At 42.1% G+C, this 18,977-nt stretch overlaps 1 protein-coding gene across 2 annotated transcripts; it reads right to left on the bottom strand.

Moving 5' to 3' along the window:
- Positions 1–2,198: 2,198 nt before the first annotated feature.
- On the bottom strand, positions 2,199–18,713 carry PHB (prohibitin). Of its 2 annotated transcripts, none has more exons than XM_033918866.1 (7): positions 18,554–18,713; positions 17,322–17,440; positions 14,215–14,376; positions 12,875–13,017; positions 11,830–11,946; positions 8,363–8,458; positions 2,199–2,966 (listed from the first exon to the last, which is right to left on the bottom strand). In XM_033918866.1, the coding sequence occupies exons 2-7, from the start codon at positions 17,407–17,409 to the stop codon at positions 2,754–2,756; spliced, it is 819 nt and encodes a 272-aa protein (XP_033774757.1). In that variant the 5' UTR covers positions 17,410–17,440; positions 18,554–18,713; the 3' UTR covers positions 2,199–2,753. The 2 variants fall into 2 exon arrangements, with proteins under 2 accessions (XP_033774757.1, XP_033774756.1); XM_033918865.1 differs by lacking the exon at positions 18,554–18,713 and adding an exon at positions 18,099–18,410.
- Between the last annotated feature and the right edge of the window lie 264 nt (positions 18,714–18,977).

Below are 18,977 nucleotides of genomic sequence, written 5' to 3'. Positions count from 1 at the left end.
CATGAGTTCTTTCTTCATTTTATTCACACCATCCTCGGTGTCTACTCTATTACAGATTTTGGTTTCATGTGCAAAGAGGCAAATCTTTCCTGACAGCCCTTCAGCAATATCACTTACAAAAATGTTAAAAAGAACAGACCCAAGAACAGAACCTTGAGGCACACCACTGATAACATCCCTTTCTTCAGAGCAATCTCCATTGATTACTACCCTCTGTCGTCTTCCACTCAACCAGTTCTTAACCCAGTCCGTCACTTTGGAACCCATCACGAGGGCACTCAGTTTGTTTATTAGACCCCTGTGTGGAACATTGTCAAAGGCTTTGCTAAAATCTAAATACACCCCATCTAGTGCACTCCCTCTATCCAATTCTCTGGTCACCCAGTCAAAGAAATTGGTCAGATTTATCCGACAAGACCTACTTCTAGTGAATCCATGTTGCCTCTGGTCCTGCAATCCACTGGATTCCAGAAACGTCACCATTCTCTGTTTTAAAAATGTTTCCATTAATTTGCTTATCACAAAAGTCTGACTTACTGGTCTTCAATTCCCTACTTCTTCCTTACTTCCACTTTTGTGGAGAGGGATCACACAAGAGGAAGAAAAATGTAATGGTTTATATTATAATTGGTATTTTAGACAAGAGCCTTTGTGGCTTTGTTATCCATAGTAATATGGTTTCTATTTATTTATTTTACAGTGTAATTTCGCCCCTGCTGCAGCTCCAAGTGGGGGTGAAACATGGCCATGTCAAGCAACAGAAGTGTTTAAATATTGTTTATATTTTCATCACAGTGATGTGCTGTGTTTTTGTTCAGATTGAGCCTTACTAAGATTCAGGCAGACGTGCCTCATCAGCGATCCTGTCTGTCAGCAATGTTGTTTAACATATATTTGTTACCATTCTGCAGACTGAGCTGCAGACCCTGTGAGAGGCGATTGAGGACAGGGCCAGCGAGGTAGGTGTAGACAGATTGGACAACCATCCTTGCTCAGGCTGCATAGTGAAGGCATATATATGGTATATTTATGGTATGAGACACTGATCCACTGCGAGTAAGAAGAAATACTTTTTCAATGATCCCTGATGCAGGATTCGGCCAAAACACAGGCTGTGTTGGGGTCAATAAAAACATATCACATTCCTGTCCTTGAAGCCTCTTTGGGCTTTTGTCCTTGTGGTATTTGCACATCTTGTTCCCTTTTCTTTGGACAGTTGCATGGTGCTAGTGTATGGTGAGAAGAATTTGCATATAGTTTTGGAGCCTGAAGTTAAAGTTAAAGTAGAAAGGGACAGACTTTTATAGTCCATAACTGGAAATGCAGTTCAAAGAGATGCTATACCAGCCAGAAGAAACCTTAAACCTCACTCGGATAGAATTCTTTATAGAAGTAGGGAAATTTAGAAAAAGCAGGTCCTAGCCAAAATTGCTCACAACAAAAGCATTACATCAAAATAAAATAAATAAATTAGGGACCTATCTGGATTGGGTCTGAACCCTGCTGCACGATCTGGTTAATGCCGAGGCAGACCAAAGACAGAGCCAGAAATTATTTGCACATTGTCCATATTCACTGTCAGTGCCTGCATAACCATCCATGCCAAATACCAGTAAGGAAACAGTAGTTCTGCCTTCCTGGTTAGTGACCTAGTTACTGGCTCTGAACGTCAGTACTATCTAGATAACTGACAGCCCAACCCAATCGAAGCCCTCAATATTTCATGCAGGTAACCTGATATAAGCCAGCACTGAATATCCAGGTTTTAATCAGCCTGTGGTAACAGCATTTCAAAGACCGACAACTACTCAGGTTGAATAAAGGTGGAGGAATAGCCCAATGGCAAGTACAGGGGCCTAAGAACCAGGTTTGACTTCTACTGCAGCTCTGTGCGACTCTGGGTAAGTCACTTAACCCCTTTCATTATCCCCCCCAAAAAGGTTGCGAGCCTAAGGATATAAAAAGTACTGTACCTGTATATCAAATCCCCTTAAATGTATGCTTTTTTGTTTTAATCAAAATGCAGTAAATAAGACCCAAAGTTTCATTATGATAGTAAATATAAATCATTACTACCAATTAAAACAGAAAAATTTATTTACAGGAGGTTGGATACCCTGGCACTTTGCGTGCAGAGCTAAATATTAACCTTTGCACCATCTCAGCCTGGGATTCTCTTCAAACTCAGTACACCTATGCATGCTGTCAAAATTTTTATTAGCCCAACATAATTATACAAAGAATTTATATGGGAACTTACAACTGCACAGGCCTCTTCTTCACATCTTTTTAATTTGCCAGACAAATCAGTAAATGAGTCGTGCAAGGACATTTGTTTCTCCTTAATGTCACATTCCTGACACAAGCAACGCACCCTGCTGGTCTCTGAAGTACTCTGCACACTCCCAGGACATGAGAACTGAAGATAGTCCACTTCTGTACACAGCGAGAAGCACAGATTTTCAAAAGCAGCTCTAACAGATCAGTTCACAAGCCAAGACCCACCCTGGTGGTACCGCAATACCTTCATCTATATTATCTCTATTGTACAGAGTACTTCCAGATAAACTGAGTGTGTGCACTGGGCAATCTACACTGAGTCGGACTGTTTTAAGAGTTCACTGTACAGACAAGGGTAATTTAATTATTTTTATGCATTCTGGGCAGCCACATCCCAAAATTCATGAATTTTAAAAGATAAAAAAAATGTGGTTCTCTCTCTTAATTTTGCATCGCACATATTTCCAACATGGTTACTGTGGAAGCTGTAGCAATGTTGTTTGTCCAGAGGGCAAGTAGGTGATGTTACGAGACCGAGATAACTGGTATGCGATGTCCTCTGCTGCCTCCAGTTTACGCAGTTCTATCAGCCCATCGCCAGCACTAGCTAGAGAAATGGCAATTAGTTCAGCTGCTTTGGAGTCACCCTCTGCCGAGATAACTGCAGCGTTTTTTTGGTGTTCAGCCTGCAGAAAGAAAAGAAAAAGAAGAATGAAGGACAGTAGTGGCCCGATTAGGGTTCCTCAGGCTAGAAAAGTGAGGAAGGCAAGGTTTCTTTCATGCCAACAGAGCAGATATTCAATAACCCAGAAACATTCCAGAATTGTTTAAAACTAACATGTTCATTACGTCCTGAAAATCTAGCTTTACTGAAGACGAAGGTGAACCCAAGGCTTGTTGAGACTGGTAAAATGACTTTCTGCTGCGCAGGAGCTAAAATATGGAACTCCCTCGTGGACCAAATACGAAATTGTCGGGAAAAGGGCACGATTAGGAAATTACTCAAGACTCAACTATTTGTAGATGCCTTTTTCTAGTCAATAATTGCCGTCTCTGGCAAAGCTGATGAACTGTTCACGATCTTTTTTAACATGGTTTAGTTTGTAAATATGATTAAGGATTATTTGAATGTCTATGTTATGATGATTTTCTTTTAAATTTTTAAAATAAATAAAATTATTTATACTTGTATTGTACTGCACATTAGTTTAAAAAAACAAAAACAAAAAAAGCACAGAAATTTCTAAGGAATTTGACTCATACCCTCTAAATTAGTGGTTCTTAACTGAGGTCCTCATGATATACCTGGCCAGTTAGGTTTTCAGGATATCTACAATCCATAGCATACAAAGGAGCTAGTGTATGTATATTTCTCCTTTTTTGTTTGTAATTTATGGCAATATTGAATTTTACAATCAAAAACACAAATCTTATAAGTTGCAAAAATTAACACATTATTCCAAAGGGAAAAAAACACCACAAGATTAAGCTGAACTCCACAGTGCAGGAGGCAGAGCATTTTGAAAACCAAAGAATCCATTTAATAAAGAAACAAAAACAATCATATAATTTAGAAAAAGATTCTTATAATAACCTAACCATCGCTTGCTTTTACAAAGCTGTGATAAGGTTTCTACTGCGTGCTGGCAAGGTAAATGCTCCAATGCTCACAAAATTTATGAGTGTCAGAGCCATTTACCTCACTGGCCTGCAGTAGAAACCTCTACCATGGCTTTGTAAAAGGGGGCATATGAGATCAATCACCAACATCCACACCCATTGTGGAAGATGGTACCAGCACCAACAAGGTCAGATGACTTGGTTGAAAAAAAATAGGTAAAGCAGACTGATATAGAATTACACATTTAAATTTCAGGTTTATTAAAATCTTAATATACTGCTCAAATCGGAGAACCTTCTAGGCAGTTTTAAAAATGTAAAAAGGAAAGAACTCCAATTAATGACAGAAGAGACAGACATTAAAGAGGATAACCCCCCACCAAAACACACATAAATACTTGAAGCACAGCCTGTCCCCCCCATCCAAAGGTGGGAACAGATGGGATTCACCAAGAATCAAAAAAGTGACCACAATATATATGTCCTAAAGTTATCTTGAAATAAAAAGTTTTCAACTGTTCCTTAAAATTTGGCAAAAATTGCTCCCGATGAAGGGGTAGTGGCAAGGCATTCCAAAGGAGAGTCCTAGAATGCTAAATATCTTGGATCAGATAATGTTTAAATCCAAGAAGGCAAAGCATTGAAAATTTGAGAAAAATATGTAACCAATTACTACTCTTAGTCGCAACAAGACAAATAGTTTCCTTCTTTATCCAGTGTCTGTGTAAACAGTCTAATTTAAGAAACAGTTTATGTCGATGTAAAAAAAACAAAAAAATCCCACCATCTGAAGAATCCTGTGCTTATCGAATATAAGGACAAATATAAATCAGCATAGTTCAGGAAGTTATCGTCTCAGAATGTTCCAGAATATCTGAGACATCCAATGTATCCATCTCAACTGGAATATCCCTTGGACTTGCAGACTGTTTCTTACTCAATGTAGATAAACTTGTATGGCAGGGGGCATCACATAGAAAAACATGACAGCAGATAAAAGCCAAATGGCCTATCCAGTCTGCCCATCCACAGTAGCCACCATCTCCTCCTCTCCCTAAGAGATCCCACGTGCCTGTCTCATGCTTTCTCGACTTCACACACACACAGTGTCTCCACCACCTCTACTACGAGACTACTGCATGCAAAAACAATTCCTGCTCAATAGAGCTTACAATCTAATTAAAACAAACAGGACACAAGACAGATTAGGTTCTCTTACCTCAATAATCTTTCGTGTAGATGTGTCTAGTCGTCCCAACGTTAGGTAAATGCATCTGAACCTGTAAATTGCTTGCAGAATGCTGTCAATCATCTTTTCTGCTCCACCTCCTTCCCAGACAGCTGCTCCTACCTCCTCAGTTTGTACAAAAGCAATCAAGTCGCTCTGTAATGGAAGACATAACTGGAAGGAGGGAAATGGGGAAAGTCCCCAACACTACAATTCTGTTCTGCTCTGTAAGAAACATACCAACTAATATTATAACCTTCAAGTAACTGATCAAAAACAGATACAAAAACATATGCAACCAGCACTAATATATAGGGCTAATAGCTACTCACATATCCTGCTATCAAGCGAAGACAAACCAGACTTTATATTCTTGAGTGTTGTTCCTTTTTAATAACCCCTTCAGTTTATCTGAGAGAGAGAATTCTCCAAATACAGACTGATCTGAATGCAGGCGAAGCCCACTTACAGGGCAGGGCTTAGACACATCTACAAGAAAGAAGATTATCAAGGCAAGAACCTAATCTTTCTTTCTAGTGCAATGTGTTTTAGTAGTCCTGGCTCTAGGGATGTACCAAAGCAGTCTCCTGAGTCTAGGGAGGGCCCACTGAGCCTGCCTTCAATACAGAGGATCCGAAAGTGGTGTCTTTTCTGGCTGCTAAATCTACTCTATAGAACTTGGTAAAAAATAGCTCGAAGAGATCTGTAAGTAGCTACATGGTCTTTCTGAGTAGCGATGACCACATCCAGTAACCATTGCTCATCAGGGCCGCCACTCAAGAGCCATGCCACAAGCCCATTGTTTCCTGGATTCTCTCTAGGGACCAATTCCTGAGCGAGAAGATCCACATGGACTGGCAGTCTGAAGTCTTCGATTCTCTGGAAGCGAACAAAGTCTGCATGCCATTATCTGCCAATTGGGCACCACTAGGACTAAAAGCCTCGGATGACTTGCCATCCTGCGAATGTGGCAAACATAGACCACAGAGGAAACAAGCCCCTTTTTTGGCCAAACCTGGCTTAACGCATCCAACCCCGCACTTTTGGGCTCGAGTCTATGGTTGTAAAGGCGAGTTGCCTTTGTGTTTGCTGCTGAGGTCATCAGATCTGTGGGCACCCTCATCACCGAATAATGGTGTTGAACACTTGGAGAGACAGTGACCATTCCCCCGGGTCAAATCTGCTAAATGAAAAAATCTGCCTGCACATTTTCCACTCCTGCTATGTGCGCAGCTGAGAGAGCATGCAAATGAATTTCTGCCCATCAAAAGAGAAGTTGAGCTTCTAGGTGTAATGGGGTGTTTCAGGTGCCTCTTTGCCTGCTGATGTAGGCCACCACTGTCACATTGTCTGAGAAAACTTGACTGCCTTACCTTCCAGAGTCTTCTCCGGGGCCTGAAGCACTACCTGAAAGGTTCTCAGTTCTAGGTGATTTATGGACCACTTTTGCTGAGCCAATAATTCAACAACCCTGAACTGGGTGTCCGTTGCAATGACCTCCCCAATCGAAAAGGCTGGCATCGGTCGATAGTATCTCCCAGAAGGAAATGCAGAGAGGCACGTCTCTTGATAAAGAGAGGCGTAGTCAGTAGAAGGAAGAAGATGTTGATGCCCCTATACAGGTCATTGGTAAGGCCCCACTTGGAGTATTGTGTTCAGTTTTGGAGACCGTATCTGGTGAAAGACGTAAGAAGACTTGAGGTGGTCCAGAGGAGGGCGACGAAAATGATAGGAGGCTTGCGCTAGAAGATGTATGAGGAGAGACTGGAAGCCCTGAATATGTATACCCTAGAGGAAAGGAGAGACAGGGGAGATATGATTCAGATGTTCAAATACTTGAAGGGTATTAACGTAGAACAAAATCTTTTTCAGAGAAAGGAAAATGGTAAAACCAGAGGACATAATTTGAGGTTGAGGGGTGGTAGATTCAAAGGCAATGTTAGGAAATTCTACTTTACGGAGAGGGTGGTGGATGCCTGGAATGCGCTCCCGAGAGAGGTGGTGGAGAGTAAAACTGACTGAGTTCAAAGAAGCGTGGGATGAACACAAAGGATTTAGAATCAGAAAATAATATAAAAAATTGAACTAAGGCCAGTTCTGGGCAGACTTGCACGGTCTATGTCTGTGTATGGCCGTTTGGTGGAGGATGGGCTGGGGAGGGCTTCAATGGCTGGGAGGGTGTAGATGGGCTGGAGTAAGTCTTAACAGAGATTTTGGCAGTTGGAACCCAAGCACAGTACCGGGTAAAGCTTTGGATTCTTGCCCAGAAATAGCTAAGAAAAAAAATTAAAAAAAAAAAATTTTAAATTGAATCAGGTTGGGCAGACTGGATGGACCATTCGGGTCTTTATCTGCCGTCATCTACTATGTTACTATGTTGTCTGCAGCCACCACCACAGGATGTTCCTTGCTTCCGGAAACTAAGGAAACATCTGCTGTAGTGAGTTTGTCCTAGACCAGCAAGAAAGGAGAAAGCCTTGAAGGAGTCTTATATGTGCTTTTGCCCAAGGGATCACCTCTATGGGTGCCACCATTGATCCCAGGAACTGCAGTTACTGCCACACTGTGGAGGTTGAACTCAGTAGAAAATCTGAAATCTGCATGACTCTGGAAAATAAACCCTGGTCCAGGCCTATCGAACAAAACTCCAGGTATTCCAGATGCTGGGTTGGTTCCAGTTGACTTTTCTTGAAGCTTATTATCCATCCCACGTCCTGAAAGAGTTGGACCACTCTTGAAACTGCAAGCTTGCCTTCTTCCCTGGACAGGGCCCTGATCAGCCATCTACTCCACATACTCCTCCTAGCCTAAGTTCCCTCCTCCCTCCCACTGAGCTAGCCCTTGCTATTGAGCACTTACAGTCCCACCCCCCTCATTTAACTAGCTACACTCCCTTTCCCAGCAAGCCCTCACCACCCATGAAGACAGGCAGCTTGAAAAGCCCACTATCACACAGGATACTGGGCTTGATAAGACTTGTTTTGTGACTAGAATGATCTATCTTGAGAAGGAAAAAATAAAATAAGAAATCTCCAATTGATTTTCAGTGAGGATTCTCACTTCTGGGACAAATGAAAGAGGGGAACAAAACCCTGAGTCCCATGATCGCCACTTACTACATTTGTCCAAAAAGATACTTTTTTCATAGCAACATGAAAGAAGTATCTTTTTGGACAATTGTCAGAGACTCTTTGAACATCTGAGAAAAAGGCACTTCTACAAGATACCTCTCACCTTTTCAACAATGAACCGGGCTCGTTCTGCTTCCTGCTGGGCCACCTGCTTGGCTTCCACGGCCTCTGTGAACTCTTTACCAAAGGTCAGATGGGTCTATGAAAGGAAAGAACTATTAAAAACAAGCTTGAAACAGAGACAAGTGTAACATACCACATGGATCACAAAGCCTCCCACATGATGCAGGGAATTAAATTATGTTTAAAGTATGGCAACTTCTGTTCCATTACCCCCTAAAGATGTACATAAAAGAGGTGAAGTGTATTCAGTAAGGGGATTTTAGTAGACCAACCTAACAATGGAATACATGTTCACTTCTCTTGCTTGTGGGTATGGAAAGATGTTATCTTGTTTAGGTAAGTTATTTAATAAATAGCAAGGCACAGGCGGAATAGAAATCACTAATGTAATGTCACTAATGTAATGTAAATCATTTAAGAATGTTATAAATCAAATTATAATACAGTATAAGGAAGTTTTGGTAAACCTAAGTCCTCTTGATAGCATGTATATTGAAAGTTTTCCTCATCGTGAAGAAGAATTTTCATACTGTACGTGCTCTGTAGACTGGTTGCCCAAGTCAAAAAGAAAGTTTCCCAAATCTAAAATGTAATGCTTTCCCATAGCTGTGTGGAGTGGAGAACAGCCTAAATGCTAGAGTGATGGCTGGGAAGTAGAGGGCATAGGCTCAAATCCTATGGCTCCTTGTGGCTTAGAGCAAATCACTTAACCCTCCACTGCCTTGAATGACTGGAGATGGCGCTAGCAGCCCACATTGCTCATAGCCTGCCATACAAAGTGTTTCACTTGTCACAGCCCCCATAAATTGTTTGCAGCTTAGTGTTTGTGTGCAGGGACCATAGTGACTGGACCATGCAGGGTAGATAAAAATCAATGAATTTTTATTTTGGATTTAAAATCAGATTTTTTTTTTTTTTTTTTAATAAAATGCTTTGAGAAGAAAATCTATCTAGATTTCTATTTAACATACATTATAATTTAGAGGTCATCATGAAATAAGTACTCAAAAATAAGACCTACCCCAAAAATAAGCCCTAGCAGGATTTTCAGGGTAGGTCTTAATATAAGCCCTAGTCCCGGGATTCGCTGGCAGTTTCCCTTCCCTCCTTCCTGTCATCAGTAACGCAGCAGAGTTCACGGGTGGACAAGGCCGAAGCAGCCTGTTAAGAGTGCTGCCGGCTCGATGCTGATTAGGGAGATAAGTAGGGCTCGCGGCAGGGTTTCGATGGGAGGGAGGGAAGGATGGGGATTCATCTGCGTGGCAGGTGCTCGCTTAATGGTCCTGCTGCACGAGGGATGGGAGGGTAGGATAGAAGCTGGGCAAGGGTCCTGTTGCACGAGGGATGGGAGGTGACGAAAGATGCTGCAAATGTGGGGGAGAGAAAGGAAAGAGGAAGAATTGGGGTGAAGGAGAGGAAAGGAGAGATGATCATGTACATACCCCGAAAATAAGACAGTGTCTTATATTAAATTTAGGCCCAAAAAACGCACTAGGTCTTATTTTCAGGGAAACACGGTATTCGTTTTAATTATCTATCATGAGGCTGTATATTCATGCAATGTTTACATTTTTTGGTAAGTCTCAATGGGTGGACTAATGTCCACAATGATCCTGTTGGTATGTGCTTGTATAACAGAAGAAGGGAATGTCTTTCTTGCAGAAACAATTGATATCTCAGGAAATGCACATAATCGACTGATATTGAAATTACTAAATACTTCCATAGCAATCATTTTGTAGCAGCAGCTCTGAAAAGAATGGGTGGAACCAAGCTAATGCTCCCACAAGATGCTAAATGAATTCTGTAGTGCAGTGGTTCCCAACCCTGTCCTGGAGGAACACCAGGCCAATTGGGTTTTCAGGCTAGCCCTAATGAATATGCATGAAGCAAATTTGCATGCCTATCACTTCCATCATATGCAAATCTCTCTCATGCATATTCATTAGGGCTAGCCTGAAAACCCGATTGGCCTGGTGTTCCTCCAGGACAGGGTTGGGAATCACTGCTGTAGTAGATGATTTTGCACAGTATATCAAGAATTAGCCTATTCTGACATCTGTTGTAAATATTAAAATTATGCTAGCACGAATAAGTCTGTAGAAAACAAGATTTATATCAAGTCTTTCTGACTAGCAATTTAAAATTGATTTGATTTAACAAATCCACTCTGCTACCAGAAGTTCAACAAGGTATGTGGAAGTCCTCCAGTAGAGGGTAGTGTTTCAAAATTGTTTTTTCAGTCACTAAGGATTGTCAAGTTCCTCACTATTAAAAATGTCATAGTGAAAGAGGTATCTCCCACTGACAGGACTTTAGAAGAAGGACTCCTGCTCAGCTTAAGAGGGAACAGTGACATCTTTGTAAATAAAATGCTTTAAAATAAAATTCTGTATAAATGGGGGCATTTACATTAGATTATGGCACTGAACATCTCTCCCACTGTTGGGGGGTTTTTCTGCGCATGTGCCCATCAATATCACCAGCGATGGGCACATGCAAATTTAGCGAATCTTTGCTACTGTCCGCCGACCTCATTTGCATGCGTGAGTTTTTTGAGAATGACTCACTTTTTTAAATTCTTTATTAATTTTCAAATCAAGTACAAATTGCAAAGAATATACAATCAATTAATACACCAAACAGCACTTGTATCCTAACAGATACATAGTACATTCCCCCTCCTCCCTCCCCCACTGGATGTGTGTAAAAATCAATTAGGAATTAAAGGCCTATTCGATTAATCAGTTTTAACAAATTCCGCTAATGGACCCCATGTTTCTTTAAATTTTTTATTATGTCCTAGTTGTCCAGAATTCATTCTTTCAAATCTATAATACTGACAAAGTTTCCCACCAAAAGTTAAAGTTCAGTCTGTCCCAGTTCTTCCAATTTCGTGTTATTAACTGCCTATTAACCCCGTCATGAAAAGAAGAAGTCTGCTTTTGTTTGCATCAACTGGACTCTTATGTTGCAATAAAGTCCCAAATAAAACAATGTCATACGACAGTGGAATAGAAGCCTCTAATATTCTATTAATTTTACCCCAGACTTACAAAAACTGAGTATCAAGTGACAATAAAACAACAAATGATCCCTACTTCAAGATGACAGCACCAGCATCTATTAGACTTAGAACTATCCAACTATCAAACAAACTGGGGTCCAAAAAATTCTATGTAACAAGAAAAACCAAGTTTGTCTCATAGATGCTGACGCTGTACATCTCATCCTTCAAGTCCAAATCCATGGCCATTGTGTAGAAGAAATATGCTGCTTTGTTTCAATACTCAAAATGGCAGCTTGTTAACGCGTTTTTTGGAGAATCCTGGCCTAAGTGAGAAGATGGTGGTGGTGTGTTACTAGAAAGCTATGTGCGAGATATTGCTATATATATATAGACTTAACTATTGTGAAGAAATAAACAAAGAAATGGAGGATGCTCACCAGAGAAACATCATCTAGAATGAGCCCAAAAGTAGCTGCTCGTTCTGTCAGATCCTCACTGACTTGCCTTGACACCAGCTCTCTCTGAGTGATTAGTTCTCCTGCATCAAATCGAGCCTAGAAAAAAAAAAGAAAGGGAGCTAAAAGTTAAGAGGTGTGAGAATAAAACACACACATGCAGGGCTATTATATACATAACATACATATAACATGGCTTTCAGCTGGCTTTATACTGACCAGAAACGGAGCCTCATTTGCGCCAGGGAACAACTAACCTTAAATACTCTTACAAACACCATCAAAACACAATGTTAGAGTCCATCATTCATAAGAACATAAGAATTGCCGCTGCTGGGTCAGACCAGTGATCCATCGTGCCCAGCAGCCCTTAGGTCAAAGGCCAGTGCTCTAAATGAGTCCAGCCTCACCTGCATACGTTCCAGTTTAGCAGGAACTTGTCCAACTTTGTCTTGAATCCCTGGAGGTGTTTCCCCTGTAACAGCCTCCGAAAGAGCATTCCAGTTTTCCACCACTCTCTGGGTGAAGAAGAACTTCCTTATGTTTGCACAGAATCTATCCCCTTTCAAATTTAGAGAGTGCCCTCTTGTTCTCCCTACCTTGGAGAGAGCGAACAATCTGTCTTTATCTGTGAATGTTTTGATTCCTTGTTCACTTGTCTCAAATTTTCATATGCTATGCTGTACTATTAATCTTACTGGTCAATATTCAGCCAGAAGTAGTGTTTTTTAAAAAAACACTGACCACAATGGGCAAAATTAGACCACTGAATATCAAGGGCTGTGACAGCAAGTGCTGACCACAAGAGCTTCAGCAGAGACCTATATAAAAGACTGTTACTGTTTAGTAGATCTCTGAAGGGACCAAGGCAGTGAAACATAGGGTTATTATTTTCTTGATACAGATGGCACAAGTTCTGATCCCAAGAGAAAGAACATGTGCAACAACTAATGTTTGGAAGAAAAATAAATCTTACTGGGGCCCGGCTGCCTAATATCAGCTGGATACAAATTGATTTTTTTCTTACCACGACAGACTTTAGGATCTCCGTAGTGATGGAAGGAAGGACCCTTTCATCATAGTCCTCTCCTATGCTGGTGAAAATTCGTGGTAACTGGTTGGCAACAGGTCTAAAGAGGATTCGCAAAGTTATGTTCACGTTCTGTAAATCTGCACAAAAAATAACAGAAATAGAGAATGCATCATAAAATGAAAACCCAATGAATAACCAGAACCTACTCTACTGGCAAATCAAAAGTTGTAATTCAAGTCTTCCTTCACTATGTTTTTGTGTTTAAACATGTCATGTCAATCAGGTTTTCTATTTCACCTTTACCTATTCAGTTCAAGGTCAGATTACATTATAAGAGGTTGGGTAAGTTACAATGGACAGTTTGACAAGGACATTCAATATGGTTGCAAGTATAGGTAGATCAGTACAAATATTAAAGTAAAATTTAAGTTGCAGTTACAAATATAAAGTAGGTCATCATTGGCTCTTCATTTTGTCCCAGGAGTTGCATTAGATAGCTTAGAAATGGGCTTTTACAATTGCCATTCAGTTAATTCAGGGTTGGCTCTTTGTCTTGGTAGAGAAATGCTTTTAAAAGTTTTCTGAACCTAAGATAGTGGTCACAAGACCGCAGTGTAAGCAGTAGTTGGTTACATTTTGTTCTAGAGCAGAATGAACACACTCCTGCAGGCATACGTGCAGAAGGGAAAAACTGTAGGTGGAGCTAAGGAGCTCCGTGAAGTACACAAGAGGCATAGAGAAAAATCCAAACTGGATTCCTTCTGCAGATAGCCATGGTGACATTACCCACTTGACTAGAATGTCTCACCTATTGCACTAGAATATGCCTTGTGCTTTAAGCATGCAGCCCTTTCCACTTTTTGGCCTGGGCAGAGAGGCCCAGTAAGCAGGAAAAACCCCCAAACCAAATAAAAATAGAAACAGGAAGACAATGTGGCCACCATTGGCTCTCAGGCCTTGCACTGAACTCTGCACTAGACCTCGATTACTGTCATCTTGCATGCTCTTTTCCAGGAAAAAGATACAGAAATAAACATTTCCACATTGGCACTTTAAGGACAATATTCCAGACTAGGCCTTGACAAATTTTCTTTGAATTTAGAAGCTAGCCCAAAACCTTTTCAATTCTTATCCCCCTCCCTCAGGCTTCTACATAAATGGGCATATTACTTAAATGATGCGGTAGTAATGAACAGGCTGAATACAAAGAAATTAGAAAGAATGTTAACAAATGTCCCAATTTCCCATTACTTGTGTACCAGTCTTCAGCAAGCACCGAGTCACATCGTCCCACCTGTTAGAGACAACTTTCACTCTGCTGTTGAGGGGCTCACCTTTACTGCCTGTGATGACTGGAATGTTACGAGGACGGGAGCGGCAGTCGAAGATAATGGGTTTTTGCACCCAGGGGATGAGAAAGTGAGTTCCCTCATCAACCACCAATTCTTGAACGCCACGAAACCGATCGAAGATAACAGCTCTGTGACCAGCATCCACTGTAAAGCAAGAAAGTTGCATTACAACGAGGAAGAGGGAGACAAAGAGGAACACCACATATAGAGAAGAGATGGGGGTGAGAAGGGGCATTTTTCAAACACACATCTAAAGTCCAAGTCCTGTTCATAATGTCCACAAAGAATAGTCATCTTACAGCAACAAGAAAAAATGTCTAGATTTCTTTTCAGTTATAGCTGAGAGATTGCTGGTTGTGCACTGAAAATGTCCCTGAAGTACAAAAAATGCAGGGAAAGGGGTTTTTGAGGGGGGGGGGGGGAGACCTTGGCTCTGGCAGCAGAAACCTTTAAATTTCACTTCTGGAAACACCTCTTCCCCCAATAGGCTATAATTGCCTCACTATGCCATGTGCCTGCCTATTTCAGCATAGGAATGCAGCTGGGAGAAATGGAGAAGAACTCTGCCTCACAGGTTTGCTAGATGAACTTGATCTTCGGTTTGCCAGTCAGATTGAGTCTCAAGCCCTGGAAAACCTTGCGCCGCAAAGGGGAAAGAGGATCACATAGCCGGTCAACTATAAAGCCTGGCCAAGTTGGGGAAGAATTGCAGACTTCTGCAGCATGAGTCTCCGTCTTTTCCCAGATAGAGGTCCCAACAAGTGGGCACCTCTGGACATCAAGCCTCTAACCAAACACTGCCCTGCCAGGATCTGTGCCCTGTCCCCCTCCCTCTGCTGCCAAGCTTTGCACCCAGCCCCCACCCTACCAGGCTCTCCACCCTGTCCCCCCTCCCTATCAGGCTCTCCAGCCTGCCAAGCTCTGCACCTCCTTTCTGCTCTTTACCCTGCCCCCCCCAATGTCCTGCAGGCCTCCACTGGGCCTGTCGTATGACATAGTGGGCCAGAACAGGAGGGATCTCTCCTGTTTCCTCTGCCAATATTTTTTTAACCTCTCTTCCGCGTACCTTTTTGAATCCTTGGTGGTCCAGCAGTGTACCGGGCAGGAGCTAGCTTTCCACACTCCTGCCCTGAGCCCCTCCCTGAATGGACGCCTCGAGTTTTCACAGCCCAGTAGTATACCTTGCTCCTGCCCAGCGCTGAGCTGCTCGTTGAATGGCTGCTGCAAGTTCTCAAGGGTCCCGCAAGAACTCGAGGCAGCCATTCAGATATGAATAAAGTCTACAAATTCCTGAGTGGTGTAGAACGGATACAAATGGATTGATTTTTTGCGCCATCAAAAATTACAAAGACTAGGGGACACTCGATTAAGTTACAGAGAAATACTTTTAAACACGAACAGTCCCTTCTCAAACTCCACCTACCACACACTCCACCCATATCTAATCTAAAATGTTTCTAATTACCCAACATGTATATCCTTAACTTCTCAACAATTCTTATGTAATTCTTACGACAATTCTTATGTAATGTTACAATTCTTGTAACCTGACAACTCTTGTGTAATCCTCCTTGAACCGCAAGGTAATCGCGGAATAGAAATCAGTAATGTAATGTAATAATAGTATGTGGTAAGAGCAGTAGTCCTAGATTGGTTTACTGATTTGTTGTTACGTTCTTATACCGTAAATATGGAAGGTAAATTGTCAACTTCATGGAGATCTAAGTGTGGGGTCCCACAGGGATCCCCACTGTCACCAATACTCTTTAATATCTATAGGAGTACTTTGAAGAATTTCAATACATCAGCCTTGGAAACTCTTTTTACATATGTTGATATTTTCATTCTATTTCCAATATAAACCATTGCATCTCAACTTCAAACTTGGATGCTGTCTAACTCCAAACAAATGAAACTTAATGAAGCTAAAACCGAAATTGGATTATCTCCCTTCTACTTTAACATTGGCTTCAGATAGGTCAAACTTTCTTCCAAGATTCTGGGAACTCTCATAGATTCCCCGCTCACATTTAAAGATCAAATAAATTGTTTGGTTAAGAAATGCTTCTTTGGTCTTCGTATGTTAAAAAAAGTTAGAGCCTTCTTTTCATCAACAACATTTTTCTGTCTTGGTTCAGTCTGGTCATACTTGCTCGGCAGGACTATTGCAATTCAGTCTATTTGGGACTAACCAAAGGTAATCTACAAAGACCACAACTGATACAAAATACCGCGGCTAAACTGTTTTTTGGGAAGAGAAAGTTTGATCATGTATCCCCATTGTTGGAAAAGCTTCATTGGCTTCCTGTTTGCTGAGAAAGAGAGAGAGTTGCAAAGAGGAGGCTTTTATAGGTTGGAGTCTTATTCTAAAAATAGAAACTATTGTACGTCCCAGTATCTTTCTGTTTATAATGTGTAAACTGTTTGAAACAATGGTAAGTGGGGTGGGAGAGACTGGAGAAGAAAAGAGGGAGAAACTGTCCCTCACAGACTAGAGCTGAATGTAATTTCCAGTATCACTCTGATAATGGTTTCTGATTAGCCCTATCTGCGTTAGACCATGCAGCTGGACCAACATTAACACCGCTTTGCACCTCAAGATTGTATCAAAGTCTTTTGTCACTTTATTCTGAGGCTGCTAGCCCATCTGCACTGACATGCCCCAAGATCAGATATGAATGATATAATCTCCTATAGGCCTTTGCAAACATTGGTTAGGCCACCAGAAAATGCTGACTGCTAGCAATGCTAGGCTAACACCATGGTCTGACCTAGTATGGTTATTGTTATGTAAATCACAGGAGCAAGCAAATAAGGCCAGACTTCAGCAAAAGCATCATTAAATAAAAAAAAGGTTGCTTTGTCAATGTAGTCATACTTCACATTTCAAAAGTGAACAGAGTGTTTTAGAGGGAAAATGTTCTAGAGTTAGGACAATTTTACTCTTACAAAACCAATTCAGAAACTTATACAGATCAGAAAGTACCGTTTCACTATTGCAAAACTGGTTCACCACAAAGAACTAATAGCAATTTTTTTTGAAGGTCTAAAGTAAGAAGAGCTGCCTTAGTGTTTTAAACAGGTCTCACCATTGTACAATGCAGAGTTGAGAACTCCTCCTGCCACAGCCAGTCCTAGGCCAAGTTTGCCAATGCTTTCAAACAGTCTGGCTGCCATTTGTCAGTCCGTTCGGGGATCTCCGCCACACCTGAAAAACCCAAATAAAGCTCAGGAAAGAAAGACAAACACACATCCAAGTAGAGCACATCCTTTCTAACCCAGAATCGAATAATAGATTTTACCTCCCGGCTAAATCACTTAGAAAAAAAATACCTCTATAAAAAAAATAATGTTTCAAAAACTGTAAAGCTTGTTATAAACACACCCAGGGCATTCTGAAACCCTATATAGCTCAGTGGTCTCATGCAAAATTGTCATTTCTTTAATAAGACATTAACTATTTTTTTCTGAGGCTCTCCAAGTACCTCCAAACCCCAAATGTGGCCCTGCAAAGGGCTTGAGTTGGAGACCACTGCTATACGGATTTTGCTACATGCAATCGACTTAGTGGCGAACCGAAATAAGAATAGGGGAGATTTATTGATTTTCCAAACTATCAAAGTGCAATAAACAATTGTACATAGAATAATAATAGTTTTCCAGCATGTTTACGACTGTGAAATTCGTAGGATTTTATAGCCAAGAAACCAAGTGACATGCATTCGGCTGTGCTCACGTGCATTCGGGGACCGGTCTGCCGACTCCCCAGCTCCCCCTCTTTAGCATATTTCCACCTAGACCGCGAGCCGGCGCCCCTCCCTCAAGCACTAAACCCCCCCCCCCCCCCCCCAGTCAAAAGCTCCTACCTAAGGTTTTCCAGCAGCTTCCCTATCCCCGAGGACACAGCTTCTCTCCTTCTGAGGCGTCCCGCCTTGCCGGAAACAGGAAGGAGCGTCAGAAGAGGGCGGGACACCGTGAGGAAATCGACCGTCGAGCGCAACCGCATTTGCTCTCTGCCCGGCTGACATTGACATGCGCGGGCCAGCAGCCGCGCCTTCTACTGACGCATGCGTATGGGGAGCTCCACGTGTGGGGTTGAGGTGTCCGCAAGCGCGCGCTGACTGATCGCGTGTTGATTTCTGAGGGTCGCTGCTCCGTGCCTGTGTGTTTTGGGGGGGGGGGGTGGATAAGCACTTCAAGTTCAGCTTTCACGCCAGACAGCTTTAAACATTATTCTTCATTGCTAGGGTTACCAGATTTCCTCTTCAAAAGAAGAGGACGCTTGGCCCTGCCCCAGTCACCCCCCACATGAACCTCGTACCTCCTGGAGGATGCAATGACATCAGGCCAGTGGCATGGGAAGGGGGTGGGGGTGGGGCTCCCCGGCGCCAGGTTGCTGCCGCATCAGTCATCGGCGTTCTCTCTGATGTCAAAAGAGCGAGCCAACACCGATGGCATGCTGCTCACTCTTGGAACGCCGCTGCATCAGGCACATGCACGCAGGCGTATGACATCATCACGCCAACGTCCCTGCATGCGCCTAGGCCAGGGGTGGGCAACGAGGATCGGAATCCAGTCGGGTTTTTAGGATTTACTCAATGAATATGTTATGAGATTCATTTGCATACAATGGGAGACAGTGAAAACCCGACTGGATTCAGGCCCTCGTTGCCCACCCCTGGCATAGGCCCTCCAGACGCAGCTCTGAGCTTGGGGGTCTTCCAAAATAGATAAACTAATGGGTT

This window comes from Geotrypetes seraphini, chromosome 13, assembly GCF_902459505.1.
Source record: "Geotrypetes seraphini chromosome 13, aGeoSer1.1, whole genome shotgun sequence".
NCBI lineage: Eukaryota > Metazoa > Chordata > Amphibia > Gymnophiona > Dermophiidae > Geotrypetes > Geotrypetes seraphini.
Note: the sequence above shows the minus strand (reverse complement) of the source record. Positions and strands in the feature narration are given on the sequence as shown.

Excerpts from the sequence above, each read along its gene's own strand:
- PHB (XM_033918866.1), bottom strand. The coding sequence starts at position 17,409 with ATGGCAGCCAGACTGTTTGAAAGCATTGGCAAACTTGGCCTAGGACTG. Across the intron at positions 13,018-14,214 it reads AGTCATCACAGGCAGTAAAG|ATTTACAGAACGTGAACATA; the intron begins GTGAGCCCCTCA and ends TTTTTTGTGCAG. Across the intron at positions 11,947-12,874 it reads AGATCCTAAAGTCTGTCGTG|GCTCGATTTGATGCAGGAGA; the intron begins GTAAGAAAAAAA and ends TTTTTTTTCTAG.